Consider the following 14,295-nt stretch of genomic DNA (forward strand, 5'->3'; position numbering starts at 1 on the left):
TAACTGAACAAGGTTTCGAAGTAGTCGGCCGATGTAGTAATTCTTGTGAGGGGAAAATTTGACAGTATAGTATCGGAAAGAATGCAGTTTGCTCTGAACTGCACTTTAGAATGGTGTAAACGAGAGGGGCTGACCATAACCCCTCAAAAACAACCATTATTCCCTTCACTCGGAAAAGAAGGTATAACATAGATAGCCTGAAATTAGTTGAAACCACACTTATGCTTTCCATTGAGACCAAACATCTTGGAGTAGTTTTGGATCAGAAACTCAGCTGGAATGCACATGTTGAATACGTCATTGGTGAAGCTACAAGTGCCCTTTGGGCGTGAAGCAAAGCCATAGGCAGGAAATGGGGATTAGGGCATGTATGATCTATTGGTTGTACCAGGCAATAATAAGACCAAGAATAACCTATGCCTCGCTAGTGTGCTGGCCTAAAACCAAAGAAAGGTCAACACAAAATAAGCTTGGCAGGATGCAAAGGCTAATATGTAACGCAATTACTGGAGCAATGCATAGTGCTCCATCGAAAGCCTTAGATGCAATTTTGTCTCTGTTACCACTCCATCAGGTAGTACAACTAGAGGCGGAAAAAAGTGCACTGAAACTAACACGCCTTAAAGAAGTATCTGAAGGAGATCAGAGAGGCCAGTTAGTAATCCTTAATTTTCAGCTGATTTTAAGCTGAGCAAACTTATACTAGGTAACGAAGATTGGATGGAAACTAAACCAACTTCGAAACACCTTTTTAAATTATAGAGACCGAACGGGAAATTTGGAAACCTTTTTGATATTCTGTCTGAGCAAGAAGCCGATGAAATGGAAGTTTTTAGTAATGAAACTATACAATATGTAAATTCTTTTAAAAAAGAGAAAAATCCACCTATTGTGGAAACTATTTCTCCTGAATTTAATATTTTCAGAAAGGAACTTTCAACGCTTGTTTCTGACGTTAAAGTTACCTATCGAATTGGCCGTAGAGGCGAATGCCGCTTATAAGCCGACTCAATAAAGGGTCGTGATCGTCTTGTTCAGTATTGAACTGACAAGATGTACAAATTTTTCACCTACGATACCAAGAACGCCAAGCCGTTCAAGGTTGTCTTGAAAGGTCTCACCAACGATCAAACCGTTGATGAGATCAAAATTACTTTGACAGAATTACTTGGCATAGCCCCTACCCAAGTAATTCTTATGAAACGAAACTCACGAGGTGAAAACAGTCAGAGAACTGAAGTTTTCCTTGTAAACTACCCAATTTATTTTAATCGCAGTGAGATAAACAACTTGAATTTTTTTAAAAGGCACCATACTTTCCAGCGATATGGCCATGGACCTAATGTCTGTAACATGGACCAAAAATTCCTTTATTGTGGAACTCTAACAAAAACGACACATGTCCTGTGAAAGAGAGTAAAAAAATTCGGTGTGCCAATTGTAACGGCACTTTATGTCAAACTTTTACGAATGCCCTGTCCATTTAACCATTGTTAAGGCAAGGCAGAGTAAACAAAATTCAATTTCCCAATCAAAACAAATTCTCCAAGTGTACCAGTACCACCCAATTTTTCTATTTCTTTGCATACCCGCTTAACGTAGGCACAGGTTACAGGAAGTTCAAACATTATTTCGCCTAATGTAGGTAGTTCGAAAATGACCGTTAATATGGGGGGTAAACAAAAACCGGTAGAAAATAAATATATCTTGATTAGCCCAGCTAATATTGCTACCGAAAATATTTTTTCTAATGTCAACTGCTTGGGGCCTATTACGGCAGATAATAAACTTTCTTTTCTGCAACAGGCAATGTTCGATCTTATGAATGCCATGTTACAGGCAAAATCCATGTTTGAAGCTATTCAAATTGGAACGAATTTTACAATTAAAATTGTTTCTAATTTAAAATTTAGCAACGATTTTAAATAAAACAATGAACATTTTAAATTTGAATGCTCGCTCATTGAAGGCCAATGAGAGTGAGCTTTTTAATTTTTTTAACAGTAAATAATGTGCACATTGCATTTATTACTGAAACATTTTTGAAACCTAACATCAAATTAAAATATGATCCCAATTACGTGGTTCATAGATATGATAGGATTCGGGGTTCCGGCGGTGGAGTTGCAATTGTTATTCATCGCCGAATCAAACATCGTGCTCTTCCTCATATTGAGACAAAAGTTATTGAAACTTTGGGAATTGAAGTTCAAACTAAATTTGGGATTTTATTTATTGCCGCAGCATATTTACCATTTCAATGCACACGCGAGCACAAAAATTATTTTAAAGGTGATTTACAAAAACTCACCAGAAATCGTTCGAATTTTTTTATAATCGGCGATCTAAACATCGATCATGGAATAATTCTCAGAGTAATTCCAATGGCAAAATTTTATTCAATTATTGTTTTTCAGGATACTATTCTATTTTGTCTCCGAATAGTCCTACATGTTTTTCTTCTGTAAGGAATCCATCAACAGTTGATTTGGTGCTAACAGATCAAACTCATGTATGTAGTGAATTGATCACACATGCTGACTTTGATTCTGACCATCTTCCAATAACTTTTTCTTTATCACATGAATCAGTTTTAAACCCTATGAGCTCTGTTTTTAATTATAACAAGGCTAATTGGGAAAGATACAAAACTCATATTGAGAGAAATTTCAATAATGAGCTTGATTTGCGAAACGAAGTGAATATTGATTACGCTTTGGAAGCATTAAAATGTGCAATTTTTGATGCCAGAAATTACTCTGTTCCAAAGGCTCAAGTGAAATTTGATTCACCAATAATTGACGAAAATCTTCAACTTCTAATTCGCTTGAAAAATGTCCGTAGACGTCAATATCAACGTTCTCATGACCCTGTTTTTGAAACTATTTATAAAGATTTACAGAAAGAGATAAAACATATATTTACTCTTCTGAGAAATCAAAATTTTGAGACGAAAGTTGCTAAGTTGAAACCATATTCAAAACCCTTTTGGAAGCTGTCGAAGATTCTTAAGAAACCTTCAAAGCCTATTCCAGTTTCAAGAGATGGTGAACGTTTTCTTGTATCCAATGAACAAAAGGTTCAAAGACTTGCTCAGCAGTTTGAGAAATCAAATTTGAATTTTGTGAGTCCAATTGAAAATGAAGTTACACGTCAATTTGACTTAATTTCTTTCCAGAATTTTTTACCTGCAGAAATAATTGAAACTAACTTGAATGAGCTTAAATCAATTATTAAAAATTTCAAAAATATTAAAGCACCTGGTGACGATGGAATCTTTAACATTTTAATCAAACATCTCCCTGAGAGCACAATGGAATTTTTAGTGAAAATTTTCAATTGCTGCTTCAAAATTGCATATTTTCCTAAATTATGGAGAAATGCAAAAATCACTCCAATTTTAAAACCGGATAAGAATCCAGTTGAAGTTTCAATCGACCATTCAGTTTGCTTTCTTAAATAAGTAAACTGTTTGAGAGAATTAATTAATTTAGCATAGCATAGCATATTTGATCGCCCGTGTGTTGCCCGCGATTGACCAGAATCAGCTGAAATTGCACAAAGAACCGTCAAAATGGTGCCTAGGAGTAGCAAGCCATTTTCAGTGTACAATTCCTGATGATTTTTCTTTTCACTGGTCAATAACGTAGCTGGCCACGCCCAATGCAGATCAATAGAGGAAGGGATATCGGGAGTGTTAGTTTAATACTTGTTGCTACTAGAGACCGAGGAATCCTCTGCATCATCCACAAGTATCAAAGGAAGGAATTAGTGTTAGTGGAAAGGAATTGATCTGGATCCATCGAGGTTGATGGTGCGATCTTTTCTACACAAATTCGCGCCCGATATGGATATTTCTCGGTCTCTGCGCAACCGGCCATCAGAAGACTATATGAATAGAACCGCATCACGATCGCTGTATCGGCATATAGGAGAATCGAAGTTTCTACCAATCGTTATTATCAGCAACCAATCGTTAACAGTCTGTATCACACCAAACTTCGCGTTTCATCCCTTGAACTATTAAAATTTACCTCGAAACTAATGAATTTCGTAAAACGCACCGCACGCCGAATGCAAACTACTGGTACCAGCGATAGAGCGAGTAAAAAAACCCACAAGGCACACCCGAGCATTATACGATGTGATGGTCATTGAACTCCGAGACCGCTGTGTTAAGATAGTTACACTGAGCGCTGTCAAAATAACGTGCGCGAAACTGAGCTGACCTCCCCGAAGCAAACTATAGCGTGCCCACTACACTCCGGAAACCCTTAGATAAACAAAACTCACCCGGGCCGATGATGCGTTTCACCGGGGCATTATGCACGACCGCTCCATTTTCTCCTACCGACGCATACGCGACACGACGTTTCGCACCAAAGACACCTACTGAGTATAAAAACTGACAAAGTTCCATGCATTCATAGCCCAAAAACTTAAAAAAATGCAAAAAAGCATATTAAACAAAACAGAGTTCCAAATTTATTATTAAAATGCCAAAATAATTGCAATCAAAGTTCAGTTGTCGTGAACTATTTTCACGCCCAAAACGATTTCAACATAATTGAATAAAAGTTACTTATGTATATCAACATTTGCCCAAAAGCTAGGAAAATCATAAAACAAGAACATAGACCTGAATAAAATGTCACCGCCCTGCCAGGACTCACAATTGTAGACGATGCATCAATCGCATGCCGCATTGTCATGCTCGAATGATGAATTTTGAAACTATATTGTAAAACTGCCAATTTTGACCTGTGAGAGTGCATCGCACAATCTGGTTTGTAAATATAAAAAAAAAACTCTACCCGCAACCGAAAAGCTACCACACTTTGTGCACGCAACAGATGACACATTTACACTTCTGACAAAGTCCAAAACCCGCTGAAAACCACTACACACAGAGCCTATGCATTCTTAAAATGTTTGATACAAAAACTTATACTCATCTGTTTTATTTTGGTTATGCCTATGCCAGCGAAACGAACGCCGACAAGCACAGCGCAACACTACTCTCTTCGCTCTTTCTCCGGATATTATCGTTCTCTTCGCTCACACTGCCATGCATTCCATTTTCGCATGTTAATAACGAACCGCTAGTTAGCGCGACGCACAAAGTAGGCACTCACACTCACGCAACTTAGCTGGCTTTACAATTTTCAATTGCAACTCGAGGAAAAATTATTACTTTCACGCAAGAAACACTGTGTTTTTCACAAAACCTTCACTTTTCTCACTTAGACAAAGCATCACAGATCACAACTTGACACTTTTTAACAAGTTCGGCCACTTAATTCACCTATAAATTAATAACTTAAACGGATAGCTTTCGGGGCACGTATTATTAGTTAGCCGTGATGCCAGCTCACCGTTCCTGTTTGAGAGAATTAATTAATTTAAATTAATTAACAGAATGATGCCACACATCAACGAAAATTCAATTTTTGCAAATGAACAGTTTGGATTTCGCCATGGGCATTCCACTACTCATCAATTGCCCAGAGTTACTAATATGATACGAGCTAACAAATCTGAAGGTTATTCCACTGGAGCTGCTCTTTGAGCTCTAAAAGGTTTGATTGTGAAATTGCAAACTTTTGATTTTCCAATTTTCCTAATCAAAATTTTGAAAAATTATCTTACTGATCGAACTCTGCAGGTTGATTATCAGAATTAGAAATCTGATAGATTTCCTGTCAGAGCAGGTGTGCCTCAAGGTTCGGTGTTGGGTCCAGTAGTGTACAACCTATTCACTTCAGATCTTCCTGATTTGCCTCCAGGATGCACAAAGTCATTGTTCTGCGATGATACAAGCATTTCCGTAAAAGGAAAAAGTCTTCGTGTCATTTGCAGTCGATTGCAGAAAAGTTTAGATATTTTTTCTTCCTACTTGCAAAAGTGGAAAATCTCTCCCAATGCTTCTAAAACTCAAATGATAATTTTTCCCCATAAGACTAGGGCTTCTTTCCTCAAGCCAAACAATAATCATGTTGTCAAGATGAATGGGGTTATTTTAATACCGCCTGTGTATTGAGACGAAATACTCAAAATGTGTTGGATAAAATTCGTGCATGAGTATATCGATTTGTTCTCTATCTTTTTTTTCTGTCAGCACTTGGTTCAGATTGTAAAACTGAGTTAGCAAGCTTTAACAATAATCAATTAGAGTTTCCAATCGAGGGATACTATTCCAATCACCCTGAACCAATTCTATGCAGTTTGCATCTGTTTGCAGGGATTTTTTGTTGAATTTTTTTCGATTGTAAGGTAATCGAAGTGTTTGTTGTAGTCGTTGAAATTGTTGATAATGATCAAAATTCAGGTGTTGGCCTTCTTGAGCCGTTCCTTACCCTAGGTGTTTTCGGGTAAATTTTTCTCTGCACCACGATGCAATTGTCGAATTTGGAATCAAAATATTCTTATTGCCCAAAAAATGCAATTTAATTTATCAATTGTAAAAATAACATAACTGGCAACACTGCCGGTCAAAGTTGTTTTTTTTTTCAGGATTTCTTGAATAACCTATTTCGAATTGCGATATTCATAAAGTTTATTTCGAATTGCGATATTCATAATGCGGGGTGATAAGTGTTTTTATGTAAAATTTTCTCAGGAACACGATGGAATTGTATTTGAAAATCAAAATGTACTCATTTGCCGAAAAAATGCAATATCATTTTTCAATTGCATAAACAATATATCTGGCAGCACTGTCGCTCAAATTGATATTTTTTTTGTAATCCTTAAATAATTTTTTTCAAAATACAAGTAGTAATTTATTTCCAGACACCCAAACTATAGTTAAAAGAAAACAAGATTTTTTGACGTAAAATTGCATATTTACAATGAAAGAGGAGGGTCTCACGGGTCCAAATCAAAATTAAATCAACAATTCTACAAAATTTGTGCCAAATCTGAGAAAATCGCGTACATAAGGTTTACACACTTGAGATGGAATGACCAATTTATATTTTCAAATTTTTATTATTTCGAGATAAGGAGTGTGTTCGAATTACACACAGTCACCAAAATGTGCGTTACGTAATAGAAAAGATTCTTGTTTACACATACTTGATTTACTGCACAAGAGCAGGTGTCATGCAAAGTTTAGTACCCTGACCAAAAAATAACAAAGCACGAAAGCTCCGCATGATTTCATCACCATTCCAAGTGCGCACGAAAGTAAACAGCGATCGCTTCGCATTAAATGCAAAGTATGCGAATATTATGAAGCCGGCTTATTTTTTTTTGACGATTTAAAAGGGGTAAACCTTGTTTGTAATCGTAGAATGGGGACTGTTTCGCAAAGCTTCCTTTCGAATGAGCTATTCTAACCCCGATAATAGGAGGGACGTGTGTTAATTGAACGAAATAAACACAACGCATTGCAGCTTGAGTCAGTATGCGATTTAACTGGCTTAGCAGAATTTACTGTCGGTAAATCCCAAAGTTGCACCAGTCATGATTACGCTCGATCGACTTGGCACCTTTGTTTTCTATCTGCTTACCTTGCGGCTTGGGTGAAGATAGCGAAGTGCAACCAATGTTTATAAAACTATAGGTGCAAGTGATGCATTAACTACACGGAGGTGCTTTTTCGCTGAAAATGGCGTTGCGAAAGTAACTTATCATCATTTTTACTGTATACAGTTACATGAAGTAGAAAAATAAGCTAGAACTTTTGACCGTTTTGTAAATAGGCTATTGTTTCCTTCCGTGTACGTAACGATGCTTGGGTGTGATTACCCACAGTCAACGATCGTCTAGTGCGCCCCTGGGCAGTCAACAGTTGGGGTAGGTTAGAGTTTCGTTGCAACGTGTTTGCTTATGAAATCGACTAGGTTCAGTTCACTTTAACCGGCGTTTATTCGTATACGAAGAGAAGATTTTTTTCAGTACTTATTGCATTTGTTTCAATCAATTTTAGCTTGAGTGCTTGCATGGCTACCGAACTCAATGACCTATTAGCTGGAGATAGCACAAATTGCCATTCATTATGTAAAAGTCACCAACAGAGAGCAGGTATAAACGCTTCTCGTTTCGATGCAGTGAAATGCACCAACGGTGCTTGTGCAGCAGTAATCACGCAAATAAGGATGAGCATCACCGTAAAATGTCCAGTAAATTTTAGTAATACCCATGGCAGAGCGGCATCCATCGTCGTTGTTCACGTTCGCTTTTTTCATGTGCTTTTCTTTTCATTCTTGAGTTATGCAACCTAAATGGCAGACGGAATACACGGCGAGCCATAACTTGTTTCGTAGTGCACCATCAGGTTCAAGCGGTCGTTACGAGCTATAATGCATTGCAGCTTTGTTTTAAGCTAGTTTTGCTTCCTGATCTGTTATGGTTTATCGTGTCTCATAGATCGCCAAAAGCATTATTAATGTAGTCTATCTATCACAGTTTGAGCTTTGAACTTATTTTCGTATAGTTACTCACGTCACAATTGTTCCGTCTTTGTTTTTGACAATAATGTGGGGAAGTCACCATCTTGGATTTCTAAATGGCAGCTGCGGTTGATTTCTGGCTTCAGAGTGTTATCATGATTCTGAAAATACTCATGTTGTGCGGTGTTTGATCTTTCAGGGCAGTTTTATGGAAATCGGAAGTGAATTTCAAAATATCTTGAGCTGATTCCCGGTTATAATTCAGCCACTTTGACTGTGTACCAGGAATCAGAAAACGTAATCTTGAATTTCAAAAAGGCGTCTGAAGTTAGTTCTCGGTTCTAGAAAGAGTTATTTTGGCTGGTATTTCACTTAGACTGTTTTCCGAAAACCTGTATAGCCATTTTGATTTCCAGCATGACGTCTGCTCTATTACCGGTTCAGAAAATACCTGCGTTGAACGATATTGGGTAATTACTTTTTTCACAAAAACCACAAGTCACCATTAAGGATTTTACAATGACTTTTGAAGTTTACTCCCAGCTTCTGAGGATCATCTCAACCCTGGAAAGACACATATTGAATGATATTGGATGATCACTGTAGGCTGTTTCTTAGAAACCGGAAGTCGCCATCTTGCGTTTCAAATTGGGCCCTTGGGAATCATCCCAAGATTTCAGCCCCTACACTTTCGGACTCCACGGTGCTCCCACAGACCGTTATTATAAAAAAAATGCACCAAAGAATCTGAGTACGCCATTCGATTCGTTATGACGTCTGGAATCTCTGGTCAAAATTTCAAAATCATCGTACGGTACATTTTTGAGTAATGCCCTTTTGAAGGTCGTAAAGTACAAAAAAGTGATATTAAAACGACGAAATACTCAATGTAAAGCACGTTTTTCAGCCACATCTTCATGAAACAACTTCCAAAATAGTTTCTACACATTCAAAGTATTATATTTCAAGACATTTACAATTGGTGGAAAGATTTATTTCAAAATCCCACAGTGCACAGTGGTCTAAATTCGAAAAATCGCGATCGTTCTAGATTTGACTATGAAAAATTCATTTTATGTACTCAATGTCTTTAGCAAAATTCACTACACTTTTCACTTTTTATTAACTTTCACTATTTAATTCTATCACTTTTCACTTTTCACTTGCAAATACGTATTTCGGCACTGACATAGTGCCTTCGTCAGTGCTTATGTAGACTGTGGAGAAAATAGCGAAACCCCAAGAACTCCCCGACAAGGCATGGGTGACCAGGCCGCACATTTCTCTACCTAACTCAAGTTTTTTACGTTTTCTGAGTTAAAATTTGCCCCAGTCGTTTAAATTCTTGGGGTTTCGCTATTTTCTCCACAGTCCAAATAAGCACTGATGAAGGCACTATGCCAGTGCCGAAATACGTATTTGCAAGTGAAAAGTGAAAAGTGATAGAATTAAATAGTTAAAGTAAGACGCTCGAACATAAGTGAATAAATTTTAGCAAAATTGTTTTATAGAACAAGGCCTTACTTTTGGCGTTATTGGTTTTTTGATCAATCCACCTAACAAAACATATTTTTTTTAATTTTCAATACATCGGATTACTTCCTTCAGTAAAGTTGTGGAAATTTTAAAAGATAAACAATTGCTGAATACTGCGATGTCCTATCTGTACGTTGAACACGACAAAATAGAGTTTCTTGTTGAACACCCCTCCTTAAAATCAGTTTTTTCTCTATATTTTTTTCTGTGATTGTCAATGAACAATAAATTTTACAAAGTCTTGAGGAAAACTTAGTTGAATGCATGTATTCTTAGAACATTTTGCATTGTTTTGACCACTACAGACGAAATTATAGACAAAAAACTGATTTTAAGGAGGGGTGTTCCACAAAAAAAACTCTATTTTGTCGTGTTCAACGTACAGATAGGATATCGCAGTATTCAGCAATTGTTTTTCTTTTAAAATTTTCCACAACTTTACTGAAGGAAGTAATCCGGTATATTGAAAATTTAAAAAAATATTTATTTTATCTAACTGTTAGGTGGATTGATCAAAAAACCAAAAACGCCAAAAGTAAGGCCTTGTTCTATGAAACAATTTTTCTGAAGACATTGAGTACATAAAATGAATTTTTCATAGTCAAATCTAGAACGATCACGATTTTTCGAATTTAGACCACTGTGCACTGTGGGATTTTGAAATAAATCTTTCCACCAATTGTAAATGTCTTGAAATATAATACTTTGAATGTGTAGAAACTATTTTGGAAGTTGTTTCATAAAATTGTGGCTTAAAAACGTGTTTTACATTGAGTATTTCGTCGTTTTAATATCCCTTTTTTGTACTTTACGACCTTCAAAAGGGCATTACTCAAAAATGTACCGTACGATGATTTTGAAATTTTGACCAGAGATTCTGGACGTCATAACGAATCGAATGGCGTACTCAGATTCTTTGGTGCTTTTTTTTATAATAACGGTCTGTGGGAGCACCGTGACTCGTTTTAATGATTTTGATTCGGGTTTCATTGCCAATACACTTGGCGTACCGCAAGGAATTATTTTTTTCGCTGATCACACTGTTCTGTTCATTGCAGCGAAGCATCCACTTGATGTTGTAGCATTTCTAAACCAAGATTAAAAGTACCTAAAATTGGTTGAAATTCAAACAGCTAAGGTTGAACATTTGTAAGACAAAGTTCTCGATAATTTTTTCAGCCAATTCCAGACTACACGTAAATATTAAAATTGATGATAAGTCTATTGATCACGTAAATCCGCTCTCCAGAGCCTGATTTTGTAACCGCTTCTACGAAATACATAGATAAAACAATCCTCTTCTTTTGCAGACCCCTGCATCTACATCATGCGCTACGCCAATAAGCTCGAGTTTGGCGAACGAACGCACGAGGTATCGATGACGGCCCAGCGGCTGGTTCAGCGCATGAAAAAGGACTCGATTCACTCGGGGCGGCGTCCGTCCGGTTTGTGCGGAGCCGCTCTACTACTGGCGGCCCGTATGCACGAATACAGCCGTACTCCCAACGATATCGTAAGAACCGTGAAAATTCACGAGTCTACCCTACGCAAACGTTTGGTCGAATTCGGTGAAACACCGAGCAGCGCCCTAACGTTGGACGAGTTCATGTCGGTCGATTTGGAAGCCGAACAGGACCCACCGGCTTTCAAGGCGGCAAGAAAAAAAGATAAAGAACGTTTACAGAAGCTGGGTGAGTCGACGACGGAATTTAATCAGCTGCAGGCGGAAATCGATGCCGCCTTGGATCGTGACCTGCACAAAACTATGAGTCGAAAACGGAAATTAAAAGGCGAGGATTTTGGGGTGGACGAGTTGCGCGAAACAGATGAATTTATAAAAGAATCAACAATAAATGTTATCAATCAGTGCTTGGAAGAAGGTTCCAATGATAACAGGCTGGGTGGAAATGGTAACGGGCGGATGAAACCTATTGTCCCAGAGGGTATTAAACCCGACCTAATGGCGATGTGCTCGAATTCGGTAGAGGAACGCAAAGATATCACCAAACAAGAATCCAGAGACGACGATGGAGATCTCATTTCAGAAGATTTGGACGACGAAGAAATTGATGGATATATCATGACCGAAGAAGAGGCCAGATACAAGGACATGATGTGGAATCGATTACACGCCGAATACCTAAAAGAAATGAAGGAAAAAGAAGAACGGTTAGCCAAAGAACGCGAAGAGGGTAAACCAGAGAAAAAGAAACGAAAAAATCACCGTAAAAAAACAATCGGACCGTCAAACTCGGCGGGAGAAGCCATTGAAAAGATGCTTCAGGAGAAGAAAATCTCAAGTAAAATAAACTACGACATTCTGAAAACGCTTACCGATAGTGCTAGCACCAGCGAGCAGCAAACGGAAGTGCCCGCAAAACCGGAAACTAGTGATATTGACATTCTTTCACGTACCCGAATAAAACCGGAAACGGCACTGTTACGAAGCTCCAAGCCTACCGTGAACCTGTCTTTTGGTGGCCGCCGAAAGGTGCCTGCCACTGCAACCCTTCCAGTTGTCAACAGCGAGACAGAAAACACTTCGGTAGTGGTTGAGGATCAACCTCCGACTCCGAAAGTTGAGCAAGGTTTGCGTTTGGTTTTGCGTTTTACAGCAGCACTATTTTTAATAAGTTTTTATTTTACAGCTGAACAATTGATAGATGATTACGACGAAGAAGCTGAACCAGAGCCTGAACCAGAACCGGAGCACAAATCTCTAGCCGATATGTTAAACACAGGCGACGATGATGATTACTATGGCTATGAGGAGGACTATTAGGTATTCAATGTCTTTCAATATGATTATGACAAAGAGTTTAACATTCGACACTGTGGGAAGTGCATTTTTTTTCTTAAAATTAAGACTTATGCATTAAAAACATATACATGTCTATCAGTTGAAAACTGTACAGGATAAAACGGCGTACATGAAAAATTCGCATTCCTGTGAAATATCACAGAACAAAAATTTTAAGATCATTACCTTGTGTGTATATTTATTCGCTACGTGTCTGACAAATTTTTTTTTTAATGTTTAACACAATATCATCCAATTGCATTTACAGCGGGGATGATACGTATGTTCGCATCCGTATTCGTAAATGCAGAAAACCCGCATGAAAATTGACAACTGCATCGGCATCCGAACCGTACCATGCATCACAAAATATCATTCGGATGTTGTAAAACTAATACGAATATAGAAAAAAATTGTTTCAACAATTTTGTGGTAAAATTGTGGCACAGAAGATTACTTAGTCTCAAGGAGTCAACATCCTAGCAGTAGACAAACTTCCAGCAACACATGGCTTCGTATCTCAAGTCGTCGAGTAAGAAAGAAGATGATATTTCAGTTCACTACGAGCAGAAAATGAAGAATTGTTTGGCAATTTACCTAAACCATTGCAGTTAGTGATCAGCTCTGTGGCCTAATCAGACGATATTTAACTCCACCTCTAGCAAGAATCCCCAATGAGCAAGATTTACGACACGCTTCGTAGCCGGCGTTCTTACGAGAAACTGATGCAGCCAAACTGATTTTGAATACCTGTACCCGTACCCAAATTAAATATCCCCATTACTACCGTTTCAATTGCATTTTGTCCAAATCGAGATACCAATTTCTGTATCCCGATTATAATATTCGCAACCACATCCGCATCCACATCCGCATCTGCATCTGTAGAAGTCAGAAAAACCATATCCGTAATATCCCTAATTTACAGAGTACACGATGTTGTCCGAACCATGTCAAGCAATGCCTATAAGTTATTAGAATCAATTCGAAGCATGATTTTCGAACGTTTCCGTACAGAAATCGGCTTAATATAAACAAAATTGCTTTCGATGATCGATCCCGGTCTGTCTGTAGAGGAAACTATGTCTATTAGGCATTAGGAAGTAAAAATACATTGTTTCAGTTAATTTAAAAAAAATGATCCAAAGCGTCAATAATCACATTAAAAGCTATGTAAATATAGTGAAGGGTTTTTCAATAATAGCGCTACACGTCCGCTACTCGCAAAACAGTCCTATATAAAGTTTTGTGTTTTCCAGTATTTTTCGGGAATGGGTCCTTTTTGGCATGCTCTTCAAGAATAGCCATTAAAATTAAGGTTGTGGGAATTAAACCTTATTTTTTAATGGCTATTGTTGAAGAGCATGCCAAAATGTACCCATTTCCGCAAGAAACAAGCAAACACTCTCATTTTACATAGGACTTTTATGCGAATAGCGGCAGCACAAAGGTAGACCGATAGGGACAGCAAACAACGCCATATTTTTTCCTGCTCTCAGTACTGGTCTGTGGATTCAAATTTTTGCACTAGATGCTCATTTGTTGATCTGGCAGGACGATTAT

At 37.7% G+C, this 14,295-nt stretch overlaps 1 protein-coding gene across 1 annotated transcript in view; it reads left to right on the forward strand.

The window, feature by feature from the left end:
- LOC129718602 (transcription factor IIIB 90 kDa subunit) overlaps window positions 1-13,208 on the forward strand; it is a 66,816-nt gene extending 53,608 nt beyond the window's left edge. Inside the window, exons 3-4 of the mRNA XM_055669526.1 lie at window positions 11,243-12,520; window positions 12,581-13,208. Coding sequence (XP_055525501.1) covers window positions 11,243-12,520; window positions 12,581-12,714 — 1,412 coding nt within the window. The 3' untranslated portion in view covers window positions 12,715-13,208. The remainder of the gene's footprint in view (window positions 1-11,242; window positions 12,521-12,580) is intronic.
- Window positions 13,209-14,295: the final 1,087 nt, after the last annotated feature.

Source organism: Wyeomyia smithii, chromosome 1 (assembly GCF_029784165.1).
Source record: "Wyeomyia smithii strain HCP4-BCI-WySm-NY-G18 chromosome 1, ASM2978416v1, whole genome shotgun sequence".
NCBI lineage: Eukaryota > Metazoa > Arthropoda > Insecta > Diptera > Culicidae > Wyeomyia > Wyeomyia smithii.